The following is a 19239-nucleotide window of genomic DNA, read 5'->3' on the forward strand; positions in this document are numbered from 1 at the left end:
CATTTCCCCAGCAGGTGGTACAAGCTATTTGTGCATGAAGAACAGCAGTTCTACCTCTGGGGATATTTAACTAACTTAAGTCTCTCACTAGGGTCATATTTTGTTGTCTGTGTTGTTAAGATGCTGGTCTGTGAAGATCCCTGTTTCTTGCTAATGCATAGAGAATGATGCGATAACTTGAGAACCTGCCAGAGATAACTTTCAGATTTCAATCTTTGCTCTCCCAACACCAGTGCTTCAAACAGTGGTCCCTCCTGGAGTGAGCAAGATGTTTTTATTCTCCCATCTGCTTAGCATGCCCCCAGGGTCCATCTTCCTTGAAAAGGGTGACGCGCTACCCGCGTGTGCTTTCTGCCAGTGCTCAGCTTCATGGTATTCTCCAGAGGTCTAGGTGTAGCGTAGGCTTGAGGCAAAGAATCCAGGATCTGCTTGACTGTGAGACGAGGACGTGTATATGTTCTTGTTTCCCTTCCAAACCTGTTTGGAGTCGATGAGGTTTAAAAAAACCCAAAATCTTCAGCAATTTCCAGTTTGGATCACTTCTGGCAATGCCAGAAGCAAGTCAGCATGAGCACGAATGTCTTAGCGTTTGCAATCAGTGCCAGGGCCCTCCAAATTCTCTGAGGCGAGGTGAGTTGTGATGAAGTCCCGTGTAAGAGCATGCATCCCGAAGCATGACTTCATCTGACACAGCGCGAGCATGTCTGTGTGTTTGGCAAAGCGACCTAATGCTCACTTACTAGAGAAGCTTTCTGCTGCTTGACGGAGCGAGTGCAGGCCAGGTTTTCTGCAGATGGCCCTCTCCTTCAGTGACAAAAGCTTTCATTGCATGTGCTTTCTGCAGGAAGCATAAAGCAAATTAAGGCAGAAGTGAGGTGACCTGCCCAGGCCTCCTCTTTGTCTTTTGGGGTTTAGGCTCATCTCGCTTGCTGTGCAATGTTGGCAGGTGTTCTTGATCTTTCCCATACTGGGCATACGTAGAGAAGCAACAGTCTGGCAAGTTTGCCTCTTATTTTGTGGTGTTAGCTTCCAGACAAGCCTGAAATTTGGAGAACATTTATATAACAACTGCACAGGTAAGTCTCTGCTAACTCTTCTCAGAACCAGGATGGTTGCTTGCTGGCCATAAATGTGAAATCTTTGTACACAGTCCTGATTCCCTTGTGTTGATTCGGGTGGTTTTTAGCTGTTGTGTTCACGTACATACTGACTTCTTGCCCTTCTTCCCCACCCATTAACGACAGCGCTGAGTTTGAAATATTCCTACTGCTAGAGAATATAGTATATGTCTTTTGTCTTCTTTCCCTGGGTATAACTCTCACTTCATTGGTGAAGATATTTGAGATATGCTGTACCCCATGAAACTTTCCAAACAGGTTTCACTCAAGAAATGTAAAGCATCTGTCCCTAGTGGGCACTAACACATCCATTTGTCAGAAAAAAAGACTTGTGCCTAATATTCCTGCTGTCAGTCTGTTATCATATTTCAAAATGAAGACCTGTGTTTTCTGTCAAGACCATCTTAGAACTCACAGGTATTGTCTTTTGTCTAGCAGGTGGTTGTCTGTGCCCATGAAAGATCTCATAAATTTGATATTCCAGCTGAGGGTTGGGATTTGGTGGTGGGTTTTTTTTTCCGTAAGCCTTTTTCCTCTACAAGCTACGTTGCGCTGCAGAAAAGGACGGTCGGTGTCAGAGACCACCAAGGAACAGGCAGAACTCAACTATAAAAACAAAATTTGCAGGGTGCAGAGGATGTTGTAGTCCATTACCAGTTTGTGTTCTCCAGAGCAGCTTCGTGCTGATTGAACTCCCATGCTGGAGGAGCACATGATGCAATAAGAAAATTAAGAATGGAGAAGGTTCTTCCCCAGACTGCTGGGATACAGGGGATCTGTTCTTTCTTCTTAGGCCTAACTGTTCAGATCAGAGGGGGTTACACTGTGATGTTGTGTGCTGTCTGAAATATCACCTGCTTTTCTTAAATGTGGTTTATGGTGATGTTTTCTTTTTCCCTACAGTCTGACCTCACAATGGAAAAAATATCTGCACTAGAAAACAGCAAGAACTCTGACTTGGAGAAGAAGGAGGGGAGGATAGATGATTTATTAAGAGTAAGTATTTAAAATGAGACAACTTTTCAAAAAGCTGCTATTTAAAGATACCTGGCATGCACGTGCCTGCTAGGCTGCAGAGCAGGATTTTGTATACTGTTTGTAGAACCAACACTCACAAGGTAAAACAAATCCAGTCATCCCTTACTTGCAAGATAATTGTCTGACATGTAGATCTCTGGGCTCGCTTGAGTCCACAAGCGATGTAGCAATGACTGTGGCTAAATTCAGGAGTCAGTGACATAAAGATGAGGAGAACGTCTTTTGGTCAAACCTAAAGAATAAAGCTGCTCTTAACCCATTAATATTCTTCAGTAAAAGATAAATATCTTTAAATCAAGGATCTTGTCTTAATGGAGAAGTTCTAATTGATTCGTCACCTGGAGAGGCATCTCTTGTGAAATGATGAAAAGGATTAGAAAATGCAGGAAAGGGAAAAAAGGGAATGTGCTCTGCATTTGTGTCTGGTCTCAGCACCTGAAAGAGTGAAAACAATCCCCTAGAGACATACACAGACACATGTGGGTTTGTGGAAAACAATCCATGAAGTAGGAAATAGATTTTTATTATTATTATTATTTTAAAATTTTTTTTAAACCATCCGCTGTTCAATCAGAAGCCAGACTATTGGTTGCAAGGGGAGTGGTTAAATTTAACTTTTATCAGTGAAAATCGTTGCACAGAAGTCCTGCTGTACGCGGTGTTGGTGTTAAAAACAGCAGCTGTTACTGGGAGCAGTCTGTAGAGCAGGACTGATGGATAGTAATTTGAACACCGAATTAATTGCAAGCGCAAAGGGAGTTACCCATCCTTTTCCTCTGCCAGTATTGTGGCCAAGGAGGGAGGGTAGTGCAGGGATGACTAAGTTATTTTGAGGCTTGGTAACTGTGGCAAGGTCTTAAACATTTAAAAAAAAAAAATTTTAAAAATTCTTAGTGCTTGTGTTAAGTCTCTTTGTACCTTAACTCCTTATATTTAAACCAGGGTGATGGCACATCCCTGCTCTAGAGGGTTATTAAGATTTGAGTGGGTTAAAAATTGAAGAGCTTGGCTTGGATGTTTTGATAAGAAGAACCTAGTTGTTTTTTCTGATCCTGCTGGTTTGTTTGCTTTAATCTGAGGCCTAGAGCTTGCTGGAGAAACTTCTTCCTGGGTGATGCTTAGTTTGGCTCCGAGTGATTTAAAGTCAAAGGCTTTTCTTTTTTGACTCTTAGGCCAACTGCGATTTGAGACGGCAGATAGATGAACAGCAAAAGATGCTGGAGAAGTACAAGGAGCGGTTGAATAGATGTGTAACGATGAGCAAGAAGCTTCTTATAGAAAAGGTGAGCAGGAGACTTTCCACATCTCTGCAGTCTCAGTTCACATCTTTGAAAACTTCTCTGGCTTTCGAGCAGCGAAAACTTGGTCCTATTGCTATGGTGGTAAAAGGCAACTAGAATTCTGTCTTGAATTATTTCTCTGCAAATAGGAATGTAACGCTAAGACTGAAATGGTTCAGAATGTTTTGGTTTGGTTACTTTTCCCAGTTTCAGATTAAGTGAAATAGAGCTGTAAATGCAGCAGGCATTACTTGATTTGGAAACTCGTACACCTGAAACATGGCATTGTCCAGCTCTGGCAATACAAGAGCAGGATCTCATTGTGCAATGAAATTGCCAGATATGCTCTGTGACGTGGGCAAGTAACTGACTTAGACTGTTTTTCTTTCAAATGGCAAAGTTGGAGACGGTTGCTTTGTCTAACACTCGAAACGACACATTAAAGACACTGGGGAAAGTGCCAGGCTGCTGTTTACCAGCATCCAGTCTGCTTCAGTGTTGAGACATTTCCAGATTTCCTGATGGTTAAACAATGTTGGGGTTTAATTGCTCTTTCACCTGTTGGCCAATTACATCTATTGTGTGTGGGCACTGGATGGGTGAAATACCAGGGTGCTGGCCAGTACATGCTGTCTGTTTGAGTTGATTTTGTCACAGAGCGGATTGTTCTTGGCCGAATGGGACTCCCCTTGCTTGGGAGGGTTTGTAACTCTGGGCTGGGTGTTACGTACACCTGGTATTCAGGTAGGTCTACAGCTCCAGTGAGGAGCTTTGCCAGTTCATCTTTAATCCTGACTGAAGCTTTGCTGCTCCCATCTCAGGCCTTGGAAGTTTCCTCTCACCAGAAACCCTCTCCGATAGGCACCACCACCAGTTTTTATGTGTGTTGGTGACCTTATTGAGACTCTGTCACTTCTGGGAGTTGTGCAAGTCTAGGACTGAGCTGGCTGATCACTGTATCTTAGTCTTAACAGCGATTGAAGGTGCATTTTCTTCTACCCAGACCTCCTGTTTGAGTGAATAACGGCCTGATCAGAGCCATATCTGGAGTCTAGCTAAGCTACTGATACAAAGGGACAGTTTTAATCCTACTGCTAGACTGACTTCAACTGATGATAGAATGGATGTGAGCTGCCCAAGCAGTGAAAGGGAAGGTGAGGCTGAAATGTCAGAAAGGAAGCAAACAAATGCCTGTCAGACCAGTGTGAAGCGCCAGCAATAATTTGATCAATGATTTTCAGCTGGCTTTCAGATAAGCAGCACTGAAACAATGAAAAGTGGTAAGAATCGGTAGTGATTTAGAAGACAGCACAGCTCTTAGCTGCTAATTTATGGCGTATATTTTAAGGTGTGTTGTTTTGTTTTCAGTCGAAACAGGAGAAGATGGCCTGCAGAGATAAGAGCATGCAGGATCGATTGAGGTTGGGTCACTTCACCACGGTGCGGCACGGAGCGTCTTTCACCGAGCAGTGGACAGATGGCTATGCCTTCCAGAACCTCATCAAGTGAGGACAAACAGAGTTGTCTTTAACTGCAGAGGCAGAGACAGGAAAATTAAGCAGTTGTGTGTGATGTCTTGCGTGTCAAAACGTGAGAATGGTGTGACTGATGCATGAAAGGATCAGATAGAAACTTCGCTACTGACAATGGGGAACGGTTTCGCATTGATGTGAGTAATATTTCCACTTAAACCTCCGGAGACTTGAACTGGAATGGAATTGTTTGAGTTGGCCCCTGCGTTGGGACGCAGTTGGCTGCCCCGTTGGGTGTTCTCAGTGCACCCACCTGGCTGTGCAGGGCTTGGGGTGCAGGGGTGGGCCAAATTCTCACGTGTATCTGGAGTCAATCAATTTGCATAGTTGCATATAGTAGTCAAGGCAGGCTAATTAGCTCCTCTTTTTTTAAACTAGAAAGTAGAGAAGCTTAAAAGAGAAAATCCATACTATTTAACTTTGTTTGCCTCCTGGTAACAGTGATCAAAGGGACTGCAGAAACCTGGAAATGAAGATCAAGAGACCCTTTTATGCAGGATGTTAATGGAAATATCCAGTAAATTCCCACCTGGCCTAGACCTTTAAGTAGGACTTGGCAAATTAATTGCATTAGAGAGCGCTATGTGTGATCCTTTAAAATCATATCACTCCTCTATAGTCTGATAGGGAGGTGCAGCTCTTGTTAGGTACAGATGGACTTTCTAATTCTTCCTTAGTTTGTGCTGTAAGACATGGAAGAAATACTTCAGGAATATTTACCTGCAGTCTCAGTCTCTTTAAAAAGTGAATTAAGTATCTAAATGCTCGAGTCATTTAGACTTGAAATTTCTAGAGTGCTTTTATCACTGTAAAATGTTTTAAGATAATATTTTTATCTTGGAGGAGAGACTCTTTTCTTAGTGAAGTTGAGAATGGTGTTGGTTTTGTTTCAGAGAACTAAGGATAATTTAACTGTACATCTGGAGTATAAAGATAATTTCTCAGACAGTGCCAGGCTTCAGGAATAGTTTTAACAGGAAAGGCTGCGATTTAGAGCAGAACCTTCTAGGAAAAAGTGTGTGGAAAGTTAGTGACTTACCATGGATCTCAGGGTTTTCCGTGAGGTTAGCAACTCCTTGGTTTTGGATATCCTCTGTATGAATAAAACCTTTCACTTAGGAAGGGTTTCTGTGGGTCAAGAAAAGAATCCCCTTTTATGTAAAAATACCTTTAAAAAAATCTGAGTTGTAATGTTTGGCATACCCCCCTTTTCTGTACAAAAATATTTTGTTACTAATCTTACAAGTACAACTGATTTGAAATTCTTTGCTCCAGTCAAGAACAGACACTGAAGACAAACGAGTACGTACCATTACTTATCTGCTTCACGGGTTTTTTCTACTCTCTTCCTTCCAGACAACAGGAAAGGATAAATTCCCAGCGGGAAGAAATAGAAAGGCAACGAAAAATGTTAGCGAAACGGAAGCCACCTGCAATGGGACAGACCCCTCCAGCCAGCAATGAGCAGAAGCAGCGCAAGAACAAGACCAATGGAGCAGAAAATGAAACGTAGGTTCTGTGGCCTTTGTGGTGCTTTGCAAAGCTGCACGCCTCGGTTAGAGCACAAAATATCCCCTAGGAAATGGAATCTTGCCCTTGGCTCTAGGCTTCGCTCCATGCACAGATGAATATTGTGGAATTAGCCTGGCATTCAGCAACATCTGGCTGCAGTTCTAAATAGTTTTCATTGGAGTAAAACAAGGATCATTGCTGAGTCCAGACTTTGTATGAGCTTAACTTTTTTTGCATGCAGTAACTTATTCAGTATTTCTGTTGCATCAAGTTTGTCTTTCTTAAGCATTACAACTTCAGAATTGATTTTCGGTATCACTGTGTGATACGTGGTGCTTTTTTTTTTTTTTAAGGAAAAACAAATTGTACAAATTTAGAAGCCTTTATTTCCATATACCGACTGTTGAGGCTTTTCAAACAATTAATTTAGTATTCTGAAGGAAAAATATGCTCTCTATAAAGACAGTGCATTAAGCATTGACCTGTATCTCCAGAGCAGTCCGTGGCAGATACCTGAGTCAGGGAAATGGAAAGGTAGTTGAACTGCTACTCTTTCTTCCTACGGAAGATTTTTTTTTTGTTCTCCCTACCTCTTTTGTAGTTACTGATGTTCTAAGAGTCCCGATGTTCTTAGAGAGGAAAGCTGTGTCTCACAAGAAATGTAAAACATTATTATTTTGGAAGTCTCTGTGAGTTGGAAATACATAAAGTCAGAGAGTTTCCCCCACCTTCTACCAGTTTCCTTTACAGTCTTCATTTTACTGCTGTTGGCTAATACTATCACTCTCAATGACACTTTTCTTTTTGCATTATTAAATCTCCTGAGCATGACTTGATCTCAGAGTTCCTGGAGCCCTTTGAATTCTTGGTCTTGATCTTTAAAAGAGTGTGTAAAGCAAAAGCTCCCACTGCCTTTTGCTGCAGAGATGGCACATGGCTGGGTGAAATGTGATATTCAGGGGGCTCTCAGCATCCAGGGTGAAAAAGAAGTGGACACCCAAATTGCTTCGTTTGTTTTTTGGTTCCTCTTTGGTTTGTGGTTGTTGCTGTGTCTTAAAAAGGAGAGGAAGATCCCGTGATGCAAATGTAAACGTGCGCTCTCCTGAAACTAGATTCTAGCCTGTGAATGAGAAAAATATTTTCATTCAGGAAGATTTAATCTGCTGGGGCTTTTTGAGGTTTGTCAGGGTAGTTTGGGCAACCTTAGAGTCTTCAGCTGCGCTAGAAGTGATATATTTCAAACATGTTTCTGTGAAACAGGGCAGCGTTTGTCTTAGAGCCCCCTTGGATTTTGTAATGCTTGCTGTGAACAGGCAGCTATTTTGGGCAACGCTTGCCTGGTGGTACTCGTTACATCTCGTGCATAATGAGTAGACTGTTGGTGTTTAGCCCTGGCTTTCATTTGTGCACAAGGATATGTGGAAAGCTTGTTGCTGGTTTATTCAGTTGTCTTTTTATTCCTTATACAGCAACACCAACCAAAGGCCTAAACATTTGGGGTGGTCTTTTAGATTAGCTGAATCTGATTAAAATTCAGGCTGTCGCTGCAGGAGGATAGAGGTGTGTGAATTAACGTACTTTTATATGGAATTTATGGTACTGGCTGTGTTTTGTATGTATCTTGAATTCGTAATAAGCAGTTCCTTATGGTCAATTCTTTCAAAAGGAGCTTGGCTTGCGAGTTTTGCCAAAAAAAAAAAACTAGATTGCAGAGCACTTTATCACATGCATTGAAACTTAATGTGTTGGATCTGTCTCTTCTGTGCAGGTTAACGTTAGCAGAATACCACGAACAGGAAGAAATCTTCAAACTCCGACTAGGTCACCTTAAAAAGGTAAGAACTAAGTGCAGAAAAGACTTTTATGTAGGTTTTTGATTCAATGTTCCATGAACAACAGCATTTCTTTGTAGAGGTCACTACTGTTGGTTTGATAACTGAGAGGCTTTGGTTGCTTGAAAGGGATGGCCAGGATTTTGTGGTCACTTTTTCCAAGGCAGTGCTATTCAGGAAATATGTTCTTTGCTTCAATAAATAGGATTCTGTGTCCTTACAGTCAGGATTTCATGCAGAGAGTTCCACTGTTCTGATGCATGGACTCGATGATCCTTGTGGGTCTCTTCCAACTCAGAACATTCTATGATTGTGTCACGGTGACCTGCCTAGTGCTGGGCCCTGTACGTGTCTAATATGGGGGAAGAAGGAATGAACCAAGGGAAGAAAATTCTAAGAAAACAACAAAAATCGCAACCGTCACCGACTTCCCATTTCTTTGCAGTGTCGAGTAACCAGCGTTATCAGTAACAGTCCAATAACATCTCTTAGGATTTTGGAAACTAGTACTGTTTAGGTAGTTGTAGTGCACATTTGTTTTTGAATAACTGGGCTTCAGGAGGAACTGTACCTGCAAGTGTGGTTATATTTAGATAATCATAGAATCACAGAACGGTTTGGGTTGAAGGGACCTTCAAAGTTCATCCAGTGCCCCCCCTGCCATGAGCAGGGACATCTGCACCAGCTCAGGTTGCTCAGAGCCCCGTCCAGCCTGGCCTGGGATGTCTCCAGGGATGGGGCATCCACCACCTCTCTGGCCAACTTGGGCCAGGCTCTCACCGCCCTCAGGGCCAACAATTCCTTCCTTATATCTAGTCTAAATCTACCCTCTTTTTTTTAAAACTATCATCCTTTGTGATAAGATAAGCGATGTGGGCAGTACACTCAAGCCATGCTTGCTCGAAGCTTCCGCATTGCTCGAGTGGATTAATTGCAGGTCCGTCTATGCTAGCGTGTAGTGTGCCAGCCTGGAACAGAGGAATGCATTTGGAAACAAACCTTAATGGAAAATGAAGTAATGTTTTGGAATCATGGCATTGTCTGAAGCTGTGCTTATCCTTCTCCACTTTTGGAAACTGGCTCATTCTTTGCGCCTAAAAATAGAACAAGTTGAGAAGGAGAGGAATAGAGTCACAAGACTAATGGGTAACTATGTCCCTTGAGTCATATATACTAAATAATAATGCTCAAGGCACACATTTTAATTGAGGTTTGCAACCCCGTCTACAGTGATGTGAATTTTAGTGTCATGTTTGAGGGCACGAGAACTTGCAGCTCTATAAAAAGTACTTGAAAAGTTCCACGTGGCGCTAAGTTACACTGACCTGTTCCACCGCTTACCGCTAAGAGGACCGCATGTTGTCCTTCCACATTCTCCATCCTCTCTGGATGCTGCCCCATCACTATGAGGCATCATGACATCCCTGTTCCTTCTGAGCGCCGTCCTCTTGTCCCAGCAGACGCTGAGTTCCTGCAAAAGCAGCCACATAGCACTTAATCAGGGAAGGACCAGGACCAGAGCAACAACACTTCTTAATTACAGAAAATGATAAAAGCAAGAAGGTGTAAAGATATGTCTGCTTCTGTCTGTGTGGAGGTGTCAACAAAACTACCCAGTTTTTATTCCTGTCACCTTCTACTTGACTCGTAGTTGACTATGACCACCTCTTTAATCTCCCAACAACTTATTTACCAATAACTTCTTCACAGTTGCAATTACATTTATGTTTCCGTAAATCGGGCAGAAGCGCTAACTGCATCCTTACACAGTGTCGTGTTTTCCTTTTGATTTGTCTTGGTGCAGGAAGAAGCAGAGATCCAGGCAGAGCTGGAGCGGCTAGAGAGGGTTAGAAATCTACATATCAGGGAATTGAAAAGGATACACAATGAAGATAATTCACAGTAAGTACATGGGATTCAGGGACAAGAAGATAAAACATTTTTTTATTTGTTCCCTTCATAAAGGGAAGCCCTTAATCTGTTTTAAGTTGGTGTTACAATTGAATATGTCACTTAACTAGCGGGGCGGCACGGTGATACAACTTGAAGTTAACGAGAGACAAAAGCTTCCAAGTGCATCAATGGACCATTATTTAGTTTTTCACCAGTGCAAAGTGATCAAATAGTATTAAATCTATCAGTAGTTAACACAGTTTTAATATTTTTCTGTCTCAAAATAAAAATGTTGTTTCTAAGCTGCAATTTATTATGCAGTAGATTACATTATGTCTACCAGTGTTCTTAAATCATGTCTTTCTCGCCAGATTTAAAGACCATCCAACGCTAAATGATAGATATTTGTTGCTACATCTTCTGGGTAGAGGCGGCTTCAGTGAAGTATATAAGGTAAATTTGAAGTGACAATCTGTGGTGTAACCTGAATCTGCAATGAAATACTGCAGTAAGCAGAATTTTTACACTCGTTTTCTCAATGGGGTGTGTGGTTGTGGAGAGAAGAAGGGAGGACAAAGCACATGTTGCATCTGGCTTGCATTAGGCAGCAGGCTTGAGATTTTTGGGTTCTGCCCTTGTCCTCAGAGGTCAGATTTCCTGCAAATGCATGTTACAAGAGAACGTTGCACCAAGTCTGCGAGTTTTGTCAGGGCAGAGAAGCGAACCACTTGTTTCTTCAAGTGCTGCACGCAAATAACTGAAGTGGCTGAGTTTTATTGAATATGGCCTAGCAAGTCTGAACGTCACTGTAAATCAGAGAAAATAACTGCAATAATAAGAGCAAAGTCTGCATTTCCTGGGAGTAGAAGGCTTTTTTCCTTGTGTCTTTATTTTACGGTCTGAAGTAGCAGTCTGGGTGTTTGTGTAGTCCTGGGACTTCCTTGGAACTGAGGATTACTGGTGTGTCAGCACTCTTGCACAGCCAAAACCTGTGCTACATCGGTGCTTGCCGTTCAGCTATTACGCTTTAGAGCCTTTTCAGTTCTAAATATTCCCCATCTGTACCCAGTAGTTCTTAACTCATGTTGAATTTGGCTAGAATGAAAATAACTGTGCCGATGCAAATATTGACAACTTCACGGTTATTTATTATTTTGATGCAATACAACAATAGGTGTCTAAACCAGGCGGGGCTAGACTGCCCAGCTACTGAAAAAAAAGAGTGTTATCTGCATGGAAATACTCTGAATTGCTCTTTGGAGGTTTTGCTGACTTAAGTAGAAAGCTTCGGCTCCACAGATAAAAGCAAGAGGGTGCAAATCCTTCATACCTGACCACACATAAGAGTTGTAACTGTTATTAAAACAAATGAATGCTTAGCTCTTCTTCCCCAGGGTCTGGGTCAATCTATTAAGCTTTAGGAGTCAAATATACAGCTCTTGAGATGGACACGTGTTATCCTTGTCTGCTTACAATAAGATTTTGCCCCATCCTATAAATTATTAGCTGTTGCTGCTCTCAGACAAGGTAAAAGATTTCTGCGTTTTTCCAAAAGCACAATTCCAGTGCTCTGTGCTTTAAAGACTGCCTGAATAGCAAGAAACTGGAGGGGAAAAAAAGCAGCAAAACCAAAAAACAACACAAGATTTACACACTTCTGCCATTGAATTCTCCAGTTTCTAAATAAGCTGAAGCATTTTGCTCCAAGATGGAGAACTGAGCTACCAGTGTGAAAAGTATTGAAAATCCTCTGTATGTTTGGGGGTGGGGGGATAATGGCAGGGTCTTTCCACTGTGATTAACTGTCTATATTTTGGTAGTTGGGCCTTTCTGATCCCATTGCAGCTCTGGTGGTAAAATGTCAGAATAAATGCAACATTAGTTAGATCCCATAGGGAAGGTCAGATCAAAGCGCAGAATATTCAATTGTTTTCAGAGTTGCTTGCTTTCATTAGTAAAACTTAATTACATCAAAATGTGGGGTTGCTCTTCACTCGGTATGTTGTAATCCTGATTTCCTGGGTGGGGATATTGGTTTGTTAGAGCTTGTCTGCTTTTGTGGTATTAACTTGAAGTTGTGATTCCTACTGATTTTCAGCTCTTCTCTCTGCAGGCATTTGATTTAACAGAACAGAGATACGTAGCTGTGAAAATACACCAGTTAAATAAAAACTGGAGAGATGAGAAGAAAGAAAACTATCACAAGTAAGTAAGGCTGTAAAGCGGACAGCCATGTTCCCAAACTCCTCCTGCATTTGGTTATCCAGTGTCTCCCTGAAAGCCTTTCCTTTTCCTGGAGTACTTAATCCTTTCACAGAATATTTGTACTATATGTATGTCACGGCCTAGAAGGGAGGTACAGGAAGCCTTTGGGTGTTGGTAACGCTTGCTCCCCAGTGCTGTGGATTAGATAAGCTCTGCAGAGTGGCAGCCAAGCCTTCTCGACAGAGCTTCAAAGATAAAGCTGTGATCTTAATTCCCCAACAGGTCACTGGGACAAACTAGGCTGATTTTGAAGCCTGGAGGTTGGGCTGTTGAGCATCATGGAATTTTTCTAGAATTTGCTGATTTTTGTATTCAGCTATCTTGGATCCCCAAACAATTTATTATGAGGTTATTCTATTTTGGCAAGCAGCACCGTTAATCAAGATTAGTTATTTTGTAGTATTGCCAGCGTTTGAGGTGCATTCAGATTCTGTGGTTCTGGAGAACTGTTCTGTGCAGTTCCTCATTTGCTTTCCTTTTCTTAAACTGTCTGAATAATGTGCCCGGAATTGACTGAAGTTGGGCCGATGTGTGCTGTGTCTGGGTTCACTATCTGCAGAACTTAAAATTAAGTCACTTGTATGACTAATGCTCAGACTTTCCTATTTTCAGACATGCGTGTAGAGAGTACAGAATTCACAAAGAACTGGATCATCCTCGAATAGTTAAGCTATATGACTACTTTTCGTTGGATACTGACTCGTAAGTTATGTCGCTATGTCCTTTGACTTGCTTTGACCATTCACTGCAAAGTATTTGGTCTCTTATAACTTTGCAGGAGGGTCCAGAGAATGTCCACACCAACGTTACAGACCGTACTGCAGAGATGTCTGCGGTGCTTTCAACATACGTTGGTTTTCTAGAGACGCTAGCTCACAAACCAGTATGCTGTATTATGTCAGAGGTAGTGCTTTACTGGTAAATCCTGCTTTTTGTTGGCCTGGGCAAATGCCCCAGCTGATGCAGCTTTCCAGTTCTGGATCTAGCACTTCATGGGGGGATCTCTGACCTTTGTACTATTGAGCATTGAGGACTGTGCTCACGGTAGCTTGTTTTTAGAAAGGGATTAACAGGCTGGAGGACTCTTAATTGAATATATTGACCGAATAGGTAAACCTTACAGACAAGCAATAAAAATGTGTTCCAATTTCTATCAGGTGCCTTAATTATAACAACTGCTGTTTTGCCTTCAGGTTTTGTACAGTGTTAGAATACTGTGAGGGAAACGATCTGGACTTCTACCTGAAACAGCACAAGTTAATGTCGGAGAAAGAGGCGCGATCCATTATCATGCAGATTGTGAACGCTTTAAAATACTTAAATGAAATCAAACCTCCCATCATACACTATGACCTTAAACCAGGTATGCTGTGCTGCTAGCTGATGTGCTTGAGGATGCTACGTAAAGGTAACGGGTTCTAAGTAATGTGGGGAAGTTTATTTTGGTCAGACAGCAAAAAGGAGACAGGGTTGTCTGGGAAAACTAACTTGCAACAAGAAAAAAAAAATAAAATGCATAGAACATGCCGTGAAAAGGGTATTGTCTCCCAAAATTGCAACGTGAAACAAGGAAGTAACATTCCAGAAAAAGTAGCCTCCTTGTTCAGAATGAGCCCTTGAACCACTAAGTGTGTTTGGTTTCTTAATGTCCTGCTTGTATTCTGCTGTTGAGAGCTGCTGTTATTGCTTCATAAAGGTTCCGTTAATTACTAGTGTGTTTCATGTTCCCATTCCTCTGGCTTATTCTTTCTGTAATCGTCTGCCTGAAAATTTGGTGGCAGAACTTGGGAGTGTTTAGTTTCTCGTATCGTGTGGCAGCTTCCAAAGCTGAGGACGCACAGTCGGTTTGCTCAGGTCTGCCTTTGAATTCCGTGACATCTACCAGGTAGAAAGTCCCCTCCAAATGTTGTTGCAGTTTTCCCTTTATCATTGGGCAGAGACACAAGGGGAAAAATGGAAGTGCTCTCTTTTGGCATGCTGCCTCTTGGCTACAGAGCTCTTTTTTGTCCTAGTCCACTAAAATTGGGCAGTTATCCCTGGCTTGTCTCCCCGTACTGGTGGCACTTCATCAGCATTGTGTAACTGGTGTGTGATGTGGTTTGTTGCATCAGCATGAGGAATCTGTACAGGAGATGGTGCTGTTGCTCTAGTTCTAGTGACCCTGTTTCTTCCGACTGCTCTGGCGTTGTCTGAGCATGCAGCAGAGCTCTGCCTACAGTTGTCTAAAGCCGTGATTCATCTGCTGCCTTATTGCAGGCTTTGCAAAAAACAGTGAGGATCTGACTTCTCGATCCTTGATGGATTTGTAAAAGACTCTTGCCTAAGCAATCACTGTCCTTTTTGAGCTTAGCAAGCCGCTGGGGAGTGTTTCCAGGAAGGAGAGAGTTTCTGGCTTGTTGAGAGGCCAGGGCAAGTCAGGACTTCTGGGCAGAATGAGTCATGACTGTGTGTGTGTACTTTTTAATCCTCCTTTTTGACCTGCCCTTCGAACAGGACCTTTGGGAGGGGTCAAAACTGCACGGGCATCAAGCTCGTTTGGCTAATACGACTCAGAATCTGGAAGCTCCAAGAAATTTCAGGCCACTGGGTCATTCAAGGATGGGCAGATCAGTTCTAGCACTTGAGTTGTTTCTGGAGCTCTGAGTATTGAATATTAAAACATCTACCCCAGGCTGCTGCAGCTCGTGTAGGTTCCTTGTCTTCTCATGCAGAGTGCCAGAGTTCAATGCCATTTTATTCTTGTTTTTTTTTTTTTCATGCTAGATGTGTATCCTAAGGGGCTGTTTCCTTCCTCTGTCTAGGTAACATTCTTCTAGTCAATGGTACTGCATGTGGAGAGATAAAAATCACAGATTTTGGACTTTCCAAAATCATGGATGATGACAGCTACAACTCTGTTGATGGCATGGAACTGACATCGCAGGGAGCTGGTACTTACTGGTAAGTGTCGCCTGGGGCACTCGCAAGTTACAGATCAAAAACAGTTTATAAACAGCTTTGGATCTCTGTCAGCTCTGTGTGTGCTGCCATTGTCTGTGACAGCTTGAGACACTGGAAGTTTGAGACCCCAGAAATTGCTCTTGCTGTCGCAGGGCTCCTTTTGAGGCTGGCAGCTTTTTACTTTTTAGTGGCTTGGTGTTTATACATTTGAAAACCAAAGAGCCTGGTGAAAAACTGCATATGCTGCTGAGATAGCGAGCTCTGGAGTGGAGCTCGGCTGCTATTTCACAGTCTGTAATGGCGCTGTCTAACAGTTTAAGCAAGGAGGAGGAAAATACTACGTCTATCTGGAAATCCAGGTACATCAGGGAGATGGAAGGAGAATTCCACTGAAATGAGGAGGTGAAAATCCATAGTTAGCTCTTATAAAAAAATAAATCTCACAGCTCTGTCTATAGCCAGAGCTTCACTTCAAGTGTCATGTGAAAGATGTTTTCAGCAATATTATATCTTCGGTGCCAAGTGTTGTCACCACGTCACCCGCGGCTGAGAGCAAGGCCTACGGTGAGTGCCACTGAGTGTGATTCTTCAATATTACCCAGGCTGCAGAGTGTCACTATGGGCAACAGTTGTACAGGAACATTTAAGACCTTCTGTATTGTACAGTTTTGTTCTGTTCCTAAAAATGAAACTAACTGTAGTTTGAGTGAGGCCGAGTGTCTCTAACTAGGATGTGGCATTCGGGGTTGCGTTTCTAGAAATATGTCTTTTGGCTGTGTGTTTCTGTTGCGGAATTGTTGGCCGAGCCCTTTTAACAACAAATACCAGTTCTGAAGATAAAAGAAAATGGGATTATTTCATGTGCTCTGGTGAAAAGAAACCGACTGTGCTGACTAGCTCAGACCCCGAGTGTCTGCAGAGTCTGTGGGATCACCATTCCTGGAGGGAAGCGTTGGTGATCAGGGCTCAAACATGCACAGGAATGAAATAGGGTCCTTCGAGTCCCGAGTCAATACCTGATCACAGAAGCTTTTTCCTTCATTTCTAAAGAAAAAGACTGAAAGTATTTAGAGATGCTGCTCATAACCTGTTGTCACTTCCTTCCAACCAGGTATTTGCCACCAGAATGTTTTGTGGTTGGGAAAGAACCTCCAAAGATTTCAAATAAAGTTGATGTCTGGTCGGTGGGAGTCATCTTCTATCAGTGTCTCTATGGCAGAAAGGTAAGAAGGCATTTAACTCCTTTCCTAGCGGTGATTCCCAAACCTTTTGGGAGGCAGCCCTGGCTTCTGCTTCCCTCTGTTCCCCAGATTTAGAAGGTGCTTCTGCCTTGTCTCCTTGCCATCAGTTCCAAGGCAGAGTCCCTGCTAATGAAGCAAGGAGAATTTACAAGGGTGTGGTTTGCTCTACATGGCACTTCTTTCCAAAGCAACGTTCTGCAGAACATCTCTTCCTACTGTGCATGGTCCCACTGAGGCCATTATGGGCAGGACGAGTGTATCATTCAGGGTCAGACACCTGAGATTCTTCTTCTGGCATCATTTTGTGATGCTTTCAATGCACTAACTCTTTGTTGAGCCTGATACTGCTTGACAGCTGTGAGTGTTTTTAGAAAAAAAAAAAAAACCCACAGGTACAAAGACCCACTCTAGAAGTTTTTAGGATGGCTTTTGGAAGGGAAGAGTCTGGATCAGGAAAAGGTGTTTTGTCCTGAGAAAAGGTAACTTGTTTTATGACAACAGAAGAAATAGGTTGGAGCAGGGAAAGGATTCCATCAACTCTTGTTTTGGTAACGGAGTGTTGTGAATGCCTGGGCTGACAAACAGCCTCTGTTGCTTGGTGTTGTCAATCGGACAAACGGTGGAACCAGCCCAGCAAAGACTGCGGTGGGTGACTCTCCATCAGCTTGGGCAGATGAAGGCCCTTTGGCACGTGCTGGAGCTGACCTCCGAGGTCGGGAAGCAGGCGGAGATCCCTCCCATCTGAGCCGGAGGCACCCCAGACACGTTCCATCCCTTTTATTCAGTTTAAGCGTGGGAGCAATGCGTCCTGCTCATCTGGCTGGAATCTGCAGCACCTTCGCAGCATTCGTGGGCTTCTTGCCTGGAAAAATGCTGATGTCAAGTGACGATGAACAGCAGTGTTATGGGGTTTTTTAAGGCCTGTCACCAACCTTTAACAACTGTCTTCTGTTTTTTTGGTAGCCCTTCGGTCACAACCAGTCACAACAAGATATTCTGCAGGAGAACACAATTCTGAAAGCTACCGAGGTGCAGTTCCCTCCAAAGCCAGTAGTCACGCCAGAAGCAAAGGTAAATCTTGCAGCGAGTTTGATCGCGCTGTGCGTGTCGATTCGCCATCGGCACCGGCAGTTCTGTCCTCTCGGTTTCCCTCAAACCAGCAGGAGTTCCGTGTTTAATCCTTGTCTCCTGCAGAGTGGTCGGTGGCTTTGTGTTGTAGTTGTCAGGCTGAGGATTGAACAGTGGAGCGTGTGCCTTGCTCAGGCTTCCTCCTGATAAAATATGAACGTCTGGTGTAGGAGCTGGGCTGTCTCTGTGGTCACGGGGGAAGGAATTTCAGCACCGGGGTTGTCAGATTGGCTCCGCTCCCAAAGATTTCTCTGTCAAACAAACTCTTTCGTTTCTGTCCGTCTACTAATTCTCGTTTTGCCTTTGTGGGGTATCTGCAGGCGTTTATCAGACGTTGTTTGGCCTACCGAAAGGAGGATCGGATAGATGTCCAGCAGCTGGCCTGTGACCCGTACTTGCTGCCTCACATCCGCAAATCCGTCTCCACAAGCAGCCCAGCTGGAGCTGCGATTGCATCAACCTCTGGATCATCCAATAACAGCTCTTCAAACTGAGACAGAGGAATAGGCCAAAAACTGCTTGAGAAACGGGAAAAAAAAAAAAAAAAAGACTTTCAGAAACAGCTTTGGAATAGAGGAATCCGCAAGGGTCTCAAGAAACCTGTACCAGGTGCTTTTTTTTTCTCTTGCTTTTTTCCATCCATAGAGCATGACAACATCAACTCTCATCAAGAAAACCTTCGGCATCTAGGCCAAGCCACGTGGATAGGAGATGGCTTGAGGTTTATCTGGTAAATGACCACAAAAGGGTGGCTGCTCTGAGCAAGGAGGGGAAACTCAAGAAAATACAAAAAAGACATGGTTCCATGTACTGTGAACTTCTGAACATGCAGCCTTGGGGAATCCAGGACGCCGTGTGTGCTTCATATGAAGAATGTGGACTCTGGAAAAAGACTGGGCTAGTCCAGTGTTGATATTTAAACATTGTTCTTTTTCTTTTAATAAAGTTTAGGTAACATCTCCTGAAAAGCTCGAAGCACCAACGTTCAGCTGGGGATGATATATGACTCTTTGCCCTTTGGAGGGGAAAAAAAGTTGATCCTGCCTGTTCATGGCACTAGAGTTAGTGTTTTACCCCTAATTAATTTCAGTTTTTTAAAAATAACAATTTTTTGAAAGAAAACAGTTTTCTGGTCTCAAAGTGAAACCCGTATTAGCAGGTTCGTAGCAGTGTCCGTTCTGCGGATGGCGCAGCTTTCTGCTCCCTCGGAGCGGCCTCTGAATAATTCACCTTCTCAGGAGGGCGGTGAGGCCCGTAGGAGAACAGGCCTGCATAGATCTCCTGTGATCGGAGCGGATCACAGCTCAGACGGCCACAGGGTTTTCAGCTGCTGCTTCATAGCTCTCACAACGGTTGCACCTCTTTAATTTATTTGAAGTGCTGTTCTTTTTGAAGACACGCCCTTGAACATGTTCACAACCTGCTCTCGTGAGCGTGATTATCCCTCGGCTGTTAACAGC

General features: G+C 43.1%; 1 protein-coding gene across 4 annotated transcripts in view; it reads left to right on the forward strand.

Annotated features, from left to right (window-relative positions):
• TLK2 (tousled like kinase 2) overlaps nt 1-18747 on the forward strand; it is a 38904-nt gene extending 20157 nt beyond the window's left edge. For all 4 annotated transcript variants that reach the window (XM_065651029.1, XM_065651031.1, XM_065651030.1 and 1 more), the window contains 14 exons: nt 2022-2114; nt 3329-3439; nt 4805-4941; nt 6325-6477; nt 8249-8315; nt 10117-10214; nt 10577-10658; nt 12319-12410; nt 13083-13172; nt 13664-13833; nt 15272-15410; nt 16522-16633; nt 17615-17722; nt 18100-18747. In XM_065651029.1, the coding sequence (XP_065507101.1) occupies nt 2022-2114; nt 3329-3439; nt 4805-4941; nt 6325-6477; nt 8249-8315; nt 10117-10214; nt 10577-10658; nt 12319-12410; nt 13083-13172; nt 13664-13833; nt 15272-15410; nt 16522-16633; nt 17615-17722; nt 18100-18273 (1626 nt within the window). In that variant the 3' untranslated portion in view covers nt 18274-18747. The remainder of the gene's footprint in view (nt 1-2021; nt 2115-3328; nt 3440-4804; nt 4942-6324; nt 6478-8248; nt 8316-10116; nt 10215-10576; nt 10659-12318; nt 12411-13082; nt 13173-13663; nt 13834-15271; nt 15411-16521; nt 16634-17614; nt 17723-18099) is intronic.
• Nucleotides 18748-19239: the final 492 nt, after the last annotated feature.

This window comes from Caloenas nicobarica, chromosome 24, assembly GCF_036013445.1.
Source record: "Caloenas nicobarica isolate bCalNic1 chromosome 24, bCalNic1.hap1, whole genome shotgun sequence".
Classification (NCBI taxonomy): domain Eukaryota; kingdom Metazoa; phylum Chordata; class Aves; order Columbiformes; family Columbidae; genus Caloenas; species Caloenas nicobarica.